Below are 14,677 nucleotides of genomic sequence, written 5' to 3'. Positions count from 1 at the left end.
GAGGCTGGCTAAGCCCTGAGGATGCAAGTTGTTTTCAATCAGTTCTGTAGTTACCAGCTGTGCCCTCACATTCCCCAGGGTGGCACAGCCTAGGTACACATTCACTCACAAATGCACACAGAACTAATGCAGGATATTCAACCTTGTGCAATGAATTTATTCTTTTCTTTTCTTCTTGTCCCCCGTCTCTGCAGCTATTAGTCAACCCCTCTATGTGATTCCTCTGTGAGGACCTGAAGCTAAGGAACCTCGACTGTGTTTCTTCAATCAAGGCCCTTCTTCCAAAATCCGGCTCTGCTTCCTTACTCACCTGCCATGGTGACATGACATACCCCTGAGTGGCTATGCTCCTGTCTTGCACACACAGACAATCTCTTGGGTTTTCCTAAACCTCTAGACGCCTGTGAAACTGAAAAAGACATCTATTAGTTTGACGGACAGTACCTCCGCAGTTCGAGATGACAGTGGCTGTGAGATTCCGGCGCCACTTACGTAGACTCCTGCTTCTTCTGGCCTCGTGCTGCCTCATTTCCCTGCTCCTATCTGCCTATTTCCTTTTCTCAAACTCTTCCCCCTCAATGCATCTTGGACAATCAGCCGAGCCTGCCTGCTCCCAGCCACTTTCCATGTCCCCGTACCGTCAGCTCCCCTACCCGTACCCTCCTAACCCTCCGCACACACATGTCCACACTGATCCGGTGGTGCTAGTACTAGTGGAGTCACAGTACTCTCAGTTGGGCCAGGACATCGTGGCCATACTGGAATCGGCCCATTTTCAGTTTCGGATGGAGATAGCCTCAGGAAAGGGGGACCTTCCACCGCTGACAGAGAAAGGCCGGGGACGGTATTCGCTCATCATTTATGAGAATCTATTGAAGTATGCACATGCAGATACATGGAACAGACAGCTGCTGCATCAATATTGCACTGAGTATAGAGTTGGCATTATTGGCTTCTACCGCTCCACAGAGAATTCCCCCTCTGTGCTCAAACTGCGAGGCCTGCCGCTCGTTCTGAGAACCAACCAGGCACTTTGGGACTGCTGCGTGGTGTCCAGCTCACCGCTCCTCCATTTGACCAAGCCCGGCACAGATCGAGGGGCCCTACCTGGGGAGGACTGGACCTCGTTCTCGTCTAATCACTCCACATATCAGGCTGTGCTGTTAGCACGGGCTAAAGAGGGAGCGGGGGCAGGCAGCGGAGACAATGCTGGACCTGGTTTCAGCCTCGGCCTCCAGGCCACGGTGGTGCAGGACATGGGGCTGTATGATGGAGTGAGACGAGTGCTCTTTGGCCAGGGACTGGGCTACTGGCTCCACAGACTCATTCTGGTGGATGCCATCTCCTACCTCACAGACAGAAAGCTTACCCTGGGCCTGGACCGGCATGTTCTGGTGGATATAGACGACATTTTTGTCGGCAAAGAGGGAACACGCATGAACGCCAAGGATGTGAAGGTATTGGATGGATGATGAGTGTGGGGATAATGCGCATTAGAGAAAGACAGAGACGGATAGAGGAAGAATTAATGTTGGGTCAGTAGTATCAGACTAGCTCCCTGAGTCAGGTATCAACTTGTTAAATCCAGTAATCAATTGCTGTGCAATGATGAAGATAAGGAAGGGTTTCTCTTTGAATCGTAAGCCACTTCAGTAGAGGATTGTTTCAGGAGATTTTTTTTTATTTTTTAGGAGTAATGTGTGAGTGTATGTGTGCGATGCCTCTTTGTGTTTGCATCAAGTGCATATTTGTCGGGGTTGCAACAACAGAGCATTTTCAAGTGGGGGGTTTAGCCAGAAGAGAGGCCATTTAGGGGAACAAAGATGTGGTGTGAAAGGCGGAAAGAGGAGGGGGGTGAGTAAGAAAGGGAGGTAGTGAATGAAGCAGTGAGAAGATGAATGGCTCTTATTCCTCTTTTCCCACGTTCCTCCTTTTAGGGGAACTAAAGGAGAGTCAGCTGCACCGCTCGCCTCTCGAGATGGCTATTGTTTCAGCACACGCTCGTCCGAGCAAGCATATCCAAAACAGGCAGATGTGCTTTCCGTGCTCATGTTTACATGCAACAAAAGCACTGTTTTTGCAGGCATTTAAAATACTGATTCATGTTATAATGTATTATTTATGGTAAAAAAAAAAAAAAAAAAAGCTTTTCATGTTTTTTGGAGGTAGGCTGAGCTGTTTTGGGCTATGAATTAAGAACAACAGTGTTTGCCCAGCTCACTGCAGGCATACAAAAGAGAAACTTTCCTTTTTTATCTAGCTGTTCCTTAAATCACTGTTAGATAGTTATCAAACTATCTAACTATCTAGATAGATATCTAGATATTGTTTCAGGAGAAAAAAAATTCTCCTGAAACAACCAAGGTTTCAATCTTGGTTTCAAGAGATTTTAAAACACTTTATTATTAATTTTAAATTCATCTCAGTGCAATACTAGGCAAAAATTCTGGGATAAAAGTAGCATTCATTCACTAATTATTCCCAAATTTTTGTCCGTAACTCACCTGTTGCCAGTCAGGTGGATAAAAAGGGAAAATGTCCTCTTGCTTATCGAAGAGAGAAATTCTGCTGTTCAGAAATATAATTTAGAAAAAAATGACATTTTTGTGACAGATGTTATAGCTGGTGAGCTTAATTAATAAAATATATGTTTTTGTTTATGGTTTACACTTCATCAGTGGTTAACAAGCGTAGATCTGTAATAACCTTCAATGTATTGTTGAAGTTTTAGTTATTTCCTAATACAGTTCCCTCTACAAAGAATAGCCTCAAAACTGTAACTACTTAGCAGTTCTTTTTTTTTACTTTTAATGATTCCCTCTCTGTTTTTACTCACCCATACATATGCTGGGAAAAACTAACATCCTTTCACACGCTACCTTACTGCTCTTCTTCCTGTTTGGTATGTGCCACCCGCCGACTGTTACAAAAATGTTGAGCTGTGGGTTTCGCCAAAGGGCCCGGCCACTTCCCTCCACAAACTGCCTGCACAGGTGCACATGTTGTGTGCGTTGACTTGCACATGGACTTAAATGACAATCTTAAATCATGTCTGTCCTTTTTTTCTTTTTCTTTCTTTTACTGTAATCAGTGCTAGATGTTGTGACTTGTAAATCACTTTTCATAGATTTAGGTGTCCAATCAAGTTCGGCTGGGAACCCCAGTATTTGACAAACTGCTAGCCAACCAAGAATTTCTTTGTTTTTGGGCTTTGTAACAATGTTCAAAGCTAAACATTGTTACAATGTTTGTCACTTCCAAAAATTCAGGAATTGCTTCAAGAAGAATTACGTCCCAGGCTTCAATTGTTTGCAACCAGAAGTGTTTCCCAAAAGTGATGCTGCTTAATAGCCTTTGCTTAGTCACTTATTTAGATGAAGTTTTTACTTTTATCCTTCCTGACAGATGATAGAGGAAATTTAGTGATCTGTTCTTTGTTATAAGTTAGGAAGAGGATGCGAGAATGGGCCCAAAAAAAAGAAAAGAAAAAATATGCAGTCAAAGCTGAAATGGAGAGAAAAAAATTCTACCCCTGAATGTGAAAAAAAATGTTGGAAAAAGATAAGAGAGTGGATTTTTCCTCTCCCACTCACACACATCCTGTGCACCATATTATTGTGCATGTACAGTACATGCTCACAAAATGAGCACACAAGCACTCTCTAGTTGGAGTTTTCATTTTAAGTCTGCCTGACTCTTCAGCTTTGTAGCATAAATATACATGAGGGTGAACTAGTGCAATAACAGAAGGGAAGGGAGATGGGGAAAAAGGAAGATGGGGGGGATGGAAGAGATAGACAGAGAGAGGGTCAGCATAAAAGTGCAGGCAGTGCCTTTTAAAACACTTCTTTCACATATTGGGATGGTTGGCAACCACAAAGAGAAAGACTTTCTCTTAAAAAAAAAACTTCCAGGATTAAGTAGTTAGAGGGAAAGAGAAGAGGCAGAGCAAGGTGCCTGTAGAGGAGCTTGTAGCAAACTTAGCTATTTCAGTGAAACAAAATGCTGAGGGGAAATGAGGGAATAGAGTAAGGTAAGCGGCAGAGTAGAAATATTTTTAGCAGCTCTTGCCTTATTGATGGCGAGCCTCAGGTAGAGTTGTCAGATTACAGTATGGTTGTGTGAGCTGGGGTAAACGAGGCATTATAGGTGTGACATGAACAGATTCATTTCATATTTTTATATCTCTTTGTTGGAAGTCATTTATAGTAAATAATCCTGGTTAGATGTCTGATACTTTTTAGGTGAAAATTGTTGCTGTAGGCACCTTGTGTTGCTACGCGTCTTCAGGTTGGTGACTGATATTTGAGCTGTAAAACGTTCAAGTCAAAATCTAATTTGTTGACTAGATAATGCCACAGGCTGTAGCTTTAATTGTAATTTTATGCCAGTCACATAAGATACATTTGTTGGATAATGCACTAAATTTAACAACATTTTAAGTGGATTTTTTGTGGGGTTTTTTTGTTCAGAAGTTGGAGGTGTCTTATGAGTTGTCTTGCCTACAGTAAGTCAGTGTGAGTTCAGACATCAGGAAGAACTTCACCAGGGAGTCGATCTAATTGCTTCTCACAGCAGGTCAATTTGAAGACTGAGTTTCTGCCAACAAAAACAACACAAACATAAAACTATTCTAAGTATTTGAATGAACAGCCTCCTCTCCATGAGGCAGTTGCTTGTGTTGTCAGGAAGCTTGTCAAAAAAAAAAATTGACATTGGTATTAAAGACACTGACTTGAGTCAAAATTGCTAAACTGAACAACTCTCGTCTGCCCAAATTATCGCACTTCTTCCAGCAGCAGCTCTGCATTAACAGAGACGCTCAGCCTCCCTGCAGCCACTCATGTGACCAAAACGATAGGCCACTGCTGGAAGTTTCAAACTACGCAAACATGGCAAGTACGTCCTGGGGAAAAAAAACAAAAAACATATGCGATCCTCTTTAGCTGACAAGCTTTGACCCGAGGTACTTTTCTTATGAGGCTGCTGTAGTTGATCATTAAAGAAAATACCCAGCAAAATTACCAGAAAGAGAGAAATAGTTCAGGGCTGCTGAATACATTTGCATGGATCAGATCCTTGTGTACTTAGTTAAAAATATGCTTTGTATGCTCCAGACCCGCATTTGTTTTGAAATACAATTTTAGTAGAAAATGAACCTTTATTTGTCGCAGGCTGTTGACAGTCAAATTGAAGCAAACACTGGCACACCGAAGATAAAGAGGTGAGGTGGCACTTTTAAATTATGTATGTCTTTTAACAAGGACTAAAACATCCCTTGCTTTTTAATAGAAAAGTAAAAAAAAATGTAGATTGAAATCCATTATATATTTTGGAGTTAACTAGAAAAAAAAATTATTTTAAAAAACTTTGCTGTGATTTTGAGTATTGAATATTTTTCTTACTGTTTGTGTTGGAAATTTAAGTATTGTGGCAGTCCTAGTTAGAATTTTGGGAAACGAATGCCGCATGGCACTGACACTCTGAAGCCGTCATAACAGTATGTTTTACTTCTTTCCTGGGATTTTGTACATTTGGTCTTCGGAGTGCAACATGTTCAGCGAGTGGTAGTTTTTACAGGAAATAGTCAAATAGATTTTATTTATATTTCTTGAAAGAAATCTGTTTAATTCAAAAGCACTTGATTATTTGACATTACTACCACAATTATTTTGAAAATGACTGATTTCAGAAGCCTTTTATTCTTGCTGAAATGATGGATGGAAGATTTTTTTAGGTTTAATATATTTATTATCATCTGCTACCACATGGTAAAATGGTACAATATTAGATTAATTAAAGTGTACTCTTTATGCCTATGCAAACAAACAAACAAAAAACTTTTTACATTTTGAAAATTTTACATACCCACTTCACTCTGTTCATGGTTTCTTCAGGGGTTTAGATAAAGCACATTCTGTGAATTCTGATTTTTCTATAAAAGTGATGGCAATAAGGTCATTTCTAGGTGTTTTCCTGTACACGTTACATCAAAAAATAAAAAAAAACATCAAAAAGAAGGAGAGCGGATAAAGATTTAGTGAGGAAAATGTACAACATGGAGGATGGAAATATTATTCTGGCACTGTAGAATTATTTAGCAGTTACAAGATACCAGATGGCAAAACATTCCACAATGAATAAATAGGAATTACACACAAACAATGTGAAAATGTAAAATGTGCCTGGAGGCTGATAAACAGTTAAAGTGGAAACTTCGTCACAGTGTTTGAGGAATCCTCATTTTCCTCTGAAAAAAACCCCCAAAAAAACTCACATGCTGGTTGAAATAGGACGGCAGACAGGATCGAGGCAAGGCCAATTTAAATGCCACCCTTCTTTTCTTCATTAGTCTCACCCCCACCTGTTCCTGCGGTGACAAACAATATCCTTACCCCACTTCTGTCTGCGCACGCTCACACTCTCACACACATCTGCTTTACCTCTATTAAAATGATTCACAGGAAGGCACCCCACTGATGACATTTCTCAAAATGAGGGATGATGTCAGTCAAAACCCATATACAATGATTCTCTGCTGGTGTTTTTTTCCAACCCGTGCATGCAGGCCTCTTTCTTTCTCAGGGTGGTCAGCAGTGATGGGTCAGATCTCCTTCTGCCTTTACTTACCTTCTTCTTCTCTCCTTGCTCACTTAAGTCATTGATTATCACCGGCCTGCTTGTATGCCTCTCTAGCGTTTCTTCTCTTCCTCTCTCAGCTTGATCTTGCTCTTTTCCATGAGGCGTCTTCTTCAGGGGTGTTATCTAAACTTAGATTAAACACACCTTCTACATAGATTGTGTGGCTGAAAGGTATTTTCTTGTTAGACCTTACTGCAATAACGGAGGTCAAACAGAGACTCGAGATCTGATTTTAAAACTGACCTCCTTGTAAATTCTGTCTAAAGTATTTAAACCATTTGAATGTTTCTATAGTTTTTCCACATTAAGACCCCCAATGTAGTCCGCTAGGCTTTTATTTATGATAAAATAACTGCTTTTTTTTTTTTTTTTTTTTGCAAATGCAACATGAAAAGTAGTCTAAAGGTAATAGAAGTACAATCCAGGACAATCATGGACTCCATGTATGTTCTTTAAGTGTGACAAGAAGAGATACATGCTCACAGTTTATCACAAGCCATGATGGCAACACTAAACTACAACAGCACATGAGCTTAAAACATTAATACCCATTATAAAACTAGGGAGAGGCAGCATTATGCTGCAGAGGTTCTTTTCTTCAGCGTAGATAGGAAAGCTGGTTGTAGCTGATAGGAAGATGGATGGAGCTAAATAAAAGGTAACTCTGAAAGAAAACTTGTTGGAGGCAGCAAGAGGCTGGAGAGGAGATTCACCTTGCAAGTGGCCGACAAGAGCTACAAATAAATAGTTTAGATCATTTGCTGAAATGGCCCAGTTGAAGTCCAGACTTAAGCAAAACTGGGAATTTGTGGCAAGACTTGAGAATTGATGCTCACAGACCCTCTTCATTCAATCTGATTTCAGATTTCAGATGTGCGGCGCTGACAGAGAGATAACCTAAAGACTTGCAGCTGCCAGTGGTGTTTCTCCGAAGTATTGTCTAAACGGTCCTGAGTACAAATGTATTTCACACTTTTCTGATTCTTCTTTGAGTAAAATTTTACCTGCACTTTACCTATTGCAGGTATTAGAATTTTGTGTTTTGTCAGCCTTGAGAAAGGAAAAGAAGACAATTGATGCCACTGTTTGTTATTTTACTTATTCTAATTTAGGTGCATGGGTGTTTATTAACTCTACATAGTGTTATATCACAGGAATTCTGTTTTGCCTGGAGCACTGAACAAAAAACTTGTTTCAACGTCTCGGATCTTCCGCTGCCACTGGGTTCAGTTATTTTCCATTTGACTGCACCACAAACAATGAATGAATAGATGCTTGAAATTCACACATATCAGTGTTTGGCCTTATTTTAATTTTTTTTAAATCCCTGGGTGATAATTTTGTGTCATACTTCTTACTGAAAAAACAAAATCTCTCACAAGAATGGTGTTACCCAGAATGGGCTCAGTTCTCATTTCTTTGAAGTGTTTTGGCTTGGCATTGTGTCATTTATGCTGCTGCTCAATTTGGAGTTAATCTTTAGAACTAATTAAGTCAATCACACAAAGCTTTTTTTCTCTTGGTATCAGCTTAGTTGTTTTTTTTTTCCAAATGCCATTTCATAGTTAATGAAGTAAAAACATAAGCATTCAATAAAAGATTTAAGAATCACACCAGGAGGGAAGGAGAGGAGAAATAAATACATAGACATACAGTTTTTTTTGTTTTTTTTTGCATTTTGGGGTAATTATGTAAATAATAGCTTTTTAATATTGACAATGACAAACATATAAAGTGTAAAAAATATATATATATATATATATATATATATATATATATATATATATATATATATATATATATATATATATATATATATATATATATATATAGGGCTGCACAGTGGTGCAGTTGATAGAGCTGTTGCAGCAATGCAGCAAGAAGGTTCTGGGTTCAATTCCCGGTCCCGGTCCTTCTGCATGGAGTTTGCATGTTCTCCCTGTGCTTGCGTGGGTTTTCTCCGGGTACTCCGGTTTCCTCCCACCGTCCAAAAACATGACTGTCAGGTTAATAATATAGTTGTTTGGCTGTTTTGTTTTATTAAAATTTGTGCCAAGTTGTTATACTTTGACTTAGTGCCATACATTTTCTTCATGCAAAATTTAACACTTGGAGCAATCACTAAAGCTAAGCTCCTTCAGGGCTTGCCAAGTAGGAGTATAGCTGCTTAACTGTGACTGAAAACTAACACTGAACATAGTTCTGATCACAACGTCTACATGGTAAAACGTGGTGGTGGCAGCATCATGCTGTGGGGATGCTTTCTTTTAGCAGGGACAGGATGTTGACAACTTTTCTTCCCATCAACACAAAGACCGGACATAGACGGGGCTAAATTGGAATTGTTTAGATCAAATCACATTCTCGTGTTAGAGTGTCAAAGTCTCTTTTATTTTGTGGAACAATAAAAAAATGGGATTTATGTGGAGGCGGGTTTTTGTTTTAAAAACACAAAGTGAAAAAGGCATGGCAAAAATATCTGTGTAATGTCTTTGTCCACAAAAGAAATCCTAATTGGTTATTTTGTTTCATTAATATTTTTTTTCCAGGGATGTTTTTCCACTCTAAATAAACTCTTGAGGCTGTGGCTATGTGCCATGAATTTTCTCCCGCAAAATGAGGCAGGTTTTTTCAGTCGCACCAATCACTCAAGCTAAAATCCTTGAGGGGGCTGCCAAGTAGAATTTAGCAGGAGGATAGCGACACCAAAGAGACCACAAGTACCTCGGATACATAAATGCAAGTTAATAGATGAATTTGTGAAATGCTTAAACATGAAAAAAGCTCTGCTGAGTTGTATCTCACCCGAGGGACTTTGGGAGAGACGGAAAAGAAGGGGGCTGAGTGCTGGGAAGACTGGCATTAACTGGAAAGGCGCTCATCAAATAGAGATGCCTGACCCAGTTAAATTTGCGGGTCTAGCGTTAATATAACACACACAGACATGCACGCACAGATATGGGGCATTCATGCAGATGAATCAAAAATTTTGATTTACGCTTGCTTTTCAAATACGTCTAGTTTTCTCCCCCCCCCTGACCCCCACTCTCCTCACTTCTAAATCTGCTGGTGCATTAAATCCCACTTGCAACAAAATAATTTTTTTATTAATTTGCTATTTTAGATTCCCCTAGCAAGGCTTAAGACCATTAAAGGAAAAGAGGAAAACAGCGCGATGTAGAGAATGACAGAATGGGGATATGGTGCAGAGGTGGTTGGCGTAAGGGGTTTTTGAAAGGCGGTGAATGCCAGCTGTCCAGATGCCTGTCTCCCATCTGTTTGAACCCCAACATCTATTTGGCACCACTTCCACTTACACACACACACACACGCACACACACACACACGCATACAAGTACACACAAACAGACGTGCTGTCACTTGCATCCGCGCTGAAACAAAAACAGCATTGCCTCTCACATTAGCCTTCTGTGGGGGCTGAAGGATTGGGCGCAGAAATTGCAGTTTTTGGAAACCGCTAATGCGGGTGTGTGTTTATTTTCGTCACTGTCACGATCCCTCATATGGTAAACTGTCCTGTGCTATGCATATCCAAACTTCCCTGCTTACTTTTAAAGTAGCTTTTAGGGGCTATTTTGAAACAATTCCTAGCTTTGAGCTTGAAGTAAACTCAGCAGGCTGAGATTGGCTTCCTTAAACAAGGCACGATTCCCCTCAGACACAAGTCAGAAGGAAATCTTGCAGATCCATGCAGCTGGGATAAGATTTATTCAAATTTCAAATTACCCCTGAAGGAAAGGGACCCTGATTATGAAGTTGATACCTGAAGACTATACTATATTACTGTGTAGACAGTAATTGTCTGTGATAGTTGATTTACGATGTTATATTGGTGATTATGGTTGCTAGCATCACAGTCTCTGTGTTTATACTTTTGAGATTTTCAAGAGGCTTCCAACATTTCTAAACCCAGTGTTCAAAAATGGAGGTTGAAACCAGAAACAGATGAAACAAAGCAGCCTTCATGTATTCCATTGACTCTTCCTGTTACCTACTGAAAACCTCACTCATTCTCTCTCACATCCTGAATGAACTGTAGACGTTCTTTGCATGTTGTAGAAAATACAACTTCCTGTCTAAATAGGTCCTCGCTGACTTCATTTTTAAACTTTTGAGTTTTCTGACCAGATATTGTTGTTGTGACCGCAATTTCTTGCACCAATTGAGTTTTTCTCCACACACTGTTTGATGTAAAACGTTAGTGTGCGCCAAACTAGACGTCATAATGATTGCTCTGTCACTAATGTAGCTGCAGCAGAGGGGGAAAAAGCATGCATTGATGAAATACATGCAGAATGGAGGGAAAAAGCTAAGATAAGAAATAAAAGAGATAAAATTGTACTTGCTTTAGTAAGAGATTTTTCGTAGATTAAGTTTCAGTAACAGTGCCAACTGGTAATACGAATAGAAGTTCAATGTAGTACAATATTAAAGGACTAAAAACAAAAATTTTAAAAAATGTGTAGTTAGGAGTAGGTGTACATTTTTCCTTTTCTGCTTTTAAATGGAAATCTTAACTTATTTACAAGATGTTAAGCTTGATAAGATTAGTCTACTTCACAAGTTAAAGTCACTTACTGCACCGTTATGGCACTTCAAGAGACACAATTTCCTTTGCTGAGAAATATTATGGTATTTTAATATGAAATCTCGTGCCACAAAATCTTAATACAGTGCTGGTACAGAGCAGTGAAGCGGTGCATAGATTATTGCAAGAGAGGATGGTCCGGGAGATAATTCAACAGATGGAAAGAGTGTGTTCATGTACAGAGGTGGACAGAGAATTGACTGAGTGGAGCCGAGACATCTGGAGAAAGAGTTCTGCTGTCCCCATGGAGCGAATCCCTCCATAACTACTGCTGCTCAGAAAGACAACCTGTCATTATTAACCCACCACACGTTGATGTTTTTATATAACCTGGCTTTGCTACAGTTTTTCATTATTAAGGTGTTGTTGATGTCTCAGGAGTTATTATGCCGTTTTCTAAGATTATTTTTACAGATAAGCTTGAGGTTTGACAAGTCTATTGATGTCTTTGCATTAAAAAAAAAATCCCTGAGTTGTTTGAAGTTGGAAACCAGTTCTTTGAAATGCAAGTTTCAAATGGTTTGATAATCATTTGTGGGTTGAAGCTTGGTTTAGACAAAACATTTGTGAGCAGGTTCTTGCCTGTGAAAGTTCCACTATCAAGTGCATTTGCAGATGTGAAGGGTTTTCCTCTCTTTCATGTGGATATGAACGTTGATAGCAAAAAGATGCCTCTGTTGGTGAAACGGCACACATTGTGCTTCTTTAAAGATCAGTCTTTTTTTTCCCTCTGCTGTCTCTTTTAGTATGTCTTGCCACAGTGGAAGCTTTTTCAGAATTTCTGAGGTTTAAAAATCTGCCCTCCAAACTACCCCTTAGGCTGCTTAAGATCTTTCAATCCTTGTCTTAATTTAAGCAATAACAAATGTCAAAAACAGTTTTTTAAGCCAACATGTCCCATCTAAACCTAGTTTAAGCCGTTACATATGTCAGTAGCAGATTCTCATGGTATGACATCCTTGAGTAAAATTACTGGGGGTGCACCGATTTATCAACCAGATGATTTATTGGTGCCAATGTCCTTAATTTTAGGAGAACGCTGATCGGCTGATACTTATCCACCAATCTTATCTACCTTAGCAACTTGCTTCATCTTCAGTACTTTACTTTTCCTGAGTTTGAGTTTATATAATCAGTAAAACCCCCCTTTTCTTGTTTGCAGCCTGCTTACAATCTGCATGTCTGGCTGGTTTACGTCTCTCCATTACAGAGCTCAAGAAGCCTCTACCATGTTTAAGTCATTTTGTGTGGCAGCATTCTGGTCGAAAAATAGAAGAAAGAAATTGTGACAGAGATACAGATTCCTCTGAGGATAGCAAGAGGGTAACCATCAGAAACAGACCATGCTAAACTTTGAGCTTCCTATCAGAGCCACGCTAAATCTAATAATATAGGAGTGTCCTCACTTGCTCAAAATCTAAAACAAACTGGGTAAATCGGAGCTTGTTTAAAATAGCCTGTGTTAAAAAAAAAAAGTCAAAACAATTTTTTGTAAAAAATAAAATGAGAACATCTTAAATGTTCTCAGAAGCACTTCCTTAGACTCACTAAAAAGTAAAACCTTCAATATGGAGACGAGTCAAACCTGGAGTGAATTATTTGCACTTTTATAACAGACACTTCAAAATCTAGTTCAGGATTTATAAAATCTGGGCTCTTTTTTGTAAACCCTGACCCTAAACAAATAAATTCAACACATTTATGTTTCACAAAAACAATTCGCAAAGAGATTGCCAAAATCTCATTGCTCTCTTGAACCTAATATTGTGTCCTGAACAGATCGTCACATTCTAAACACTTACATTTTTTCAGTGCCAACATAACCTTCTCTATGTCTATTTAAAGAAAATTTGCCTGACTGGATAAGCAGTACCCCACCTTCGAGTTTACCTGCTGCAAAAAAAGAGGAGATTACAAATAGTTTTTTGCTGAGATTGACGGTGCTACACCCAGAAAAACAGCAGCATTGTGCTGAAAAGTCAGATATAGGAGTAACAGATTGTCACAGTTTAAGCTAAAAACATGCAAAAGCATCTGCTCTGTGTCCCACTAAGAAGACACAAATATCTATGGTGTGACTTTGCTGTTTTCTGTTAAAGATTTTAGTTGACAGAATACAAATGAGATGTTTAAACTAATATATTGCACACTTGGTCACACCCCTCCACTCATTCTCACACATGCCAACACACGTTAATAATGCATTTTGACCGAGCGCACTGGGGAACATATATTGAGTTACAATGCAAAGTGCTTAGCTACAAACTTAATTTAATTCTTAAGTCTTTGTAGCCTCACATTTGGCTCTGTGAGTGCACGTCCGCAAGACATAGAGGATGTCTTAGGGAAGGAGACAGGGGATCAGATTAGGGGATTGTGCACATCTGTCACCGTGCAGCCCATCTTCCACCATTAGATTAAAGCTAATGAAGACACTCCCTGCATGTGTCTGTGTATTTGTTAGTTTGGAAGACTTGCTCTCAAGAGGAGAGGTGGTGAGAAGAAGGAGAGAGTGTGAGTGCCTGGAACCGGCGCTTTGCTCTGACTCCAGCTGCTCAGGTATCATAAATCAGGAAAGGTTCCTGGGGATCGATTAAAAGCCGCATGACAAAGATTTGTAGTTTGGGTTCGGCTCGTGGCATAGGAGAAAGACCCAGATGACTGAATTCTGAAAAGAAAAGTACGGGCTTTATTTATAAACAACACACACACATATACATATATAAATATATATGTATGTGTGTGTGCGTGTGTGTGTGTGTGTGGGAACAAGCAGCGAGAGGTGCCACAACAGCAAGAAGACGAAGTTGTAGAGTGCAAAAGAACAAGCAAGGGTATAGAGTCATAGAGGGAGAGGGAGCGATCTTTCTTCCATGCTGCTTCAGCCTTCCTTTCAAATTAGTACAACCCTGTCTCCTGAGAATGTGACATTTTCACGGAGCAAGCGAGGGAGAGATGGAGGTTCAGAGGAGGGTGGAAGGTGTGGAAGACAAATGCGGGAACTGGGGTGGGGGAGTGGGGCAGGGGAGGCGGGTGGGGTGGGGGGCGCAGCGGAGAGGAGACAGCAGGTTCTCAGAGAGATGAGGAAGAAGAGGAGTGAGGGGAAGGCAGCGGCACAGAGGTGACGGCAGGGTTCAGGGTTTCACTTGGTAGCGTTAGGGACGGATGGAGGAAATGATGAAAAGGAAAGGATTATGTGTGTGTGTGCGTGTGTAGGGGTGTGTAAGTGTGTGTGCGTGTGCATGGGTGGGTGGAGTAGTTATTAGTCTACCCTCCAGAGGCTACTAATGCACTGACCTTCATTAACTTGCATTAGTGTCGTCGTGTGGATGTGTGCGTGAGTGTGCGAGCGCAGTGTACAACTCGCTTTAGTTAACACTCATTACGGAGTCTTTGTTTAAAGGCCAGCAAACTAATGAAGTCATT

The 14,677-nt window shown here is 40.1% G+C and overlaps 1 protein-coding gene across 2 annotated transcripts in view; it reads left to right on the top strand.

Moving 5' to 3' along the window:
• Positions 1–14,677, top strand: part of ndst3 (N-deacetylase/N-sulfotransferase (heparan glucosaminyl) 3) — a 52,611-nt gene that overhangs the window by 1,959 nt on the left and 35,975 nt on the right. For both annotated transcript variants that reach the window (XM_008413612.3, XM_008413623.3), the window contains exon 2: positions 195–1,457. In XM_008413612.3, the coding sequence (XP_008411834.1) occupies positions 459–1,457 (999 nt within the window). In that variant the 5' untranslated portion in view covers positions 195–458. The remainder of the gene's footprint in view (positions 1–194; positions 1,458–14,677) is intronic.

The sequence above is a fragment of the Poecilia reticulata genome, chromosome 1, assembly GCF_904066995.2.
Source record: "Poecilia reticulata chromosome 1, P_reticulata-male-v2, whole genome shotgun sequence".
NCBI classification, from domain to species: Eukaryota; Metazoa; Chordata; class Actinopteri; order Cyprinodontiformes; family Poeciliidae; genus Poecilia; species Poecilia reticulata.
Note: the sequence above shows the minus strand (reverse complement) of the source record. Positions and strands in the feature narration are given on the sequence as shown.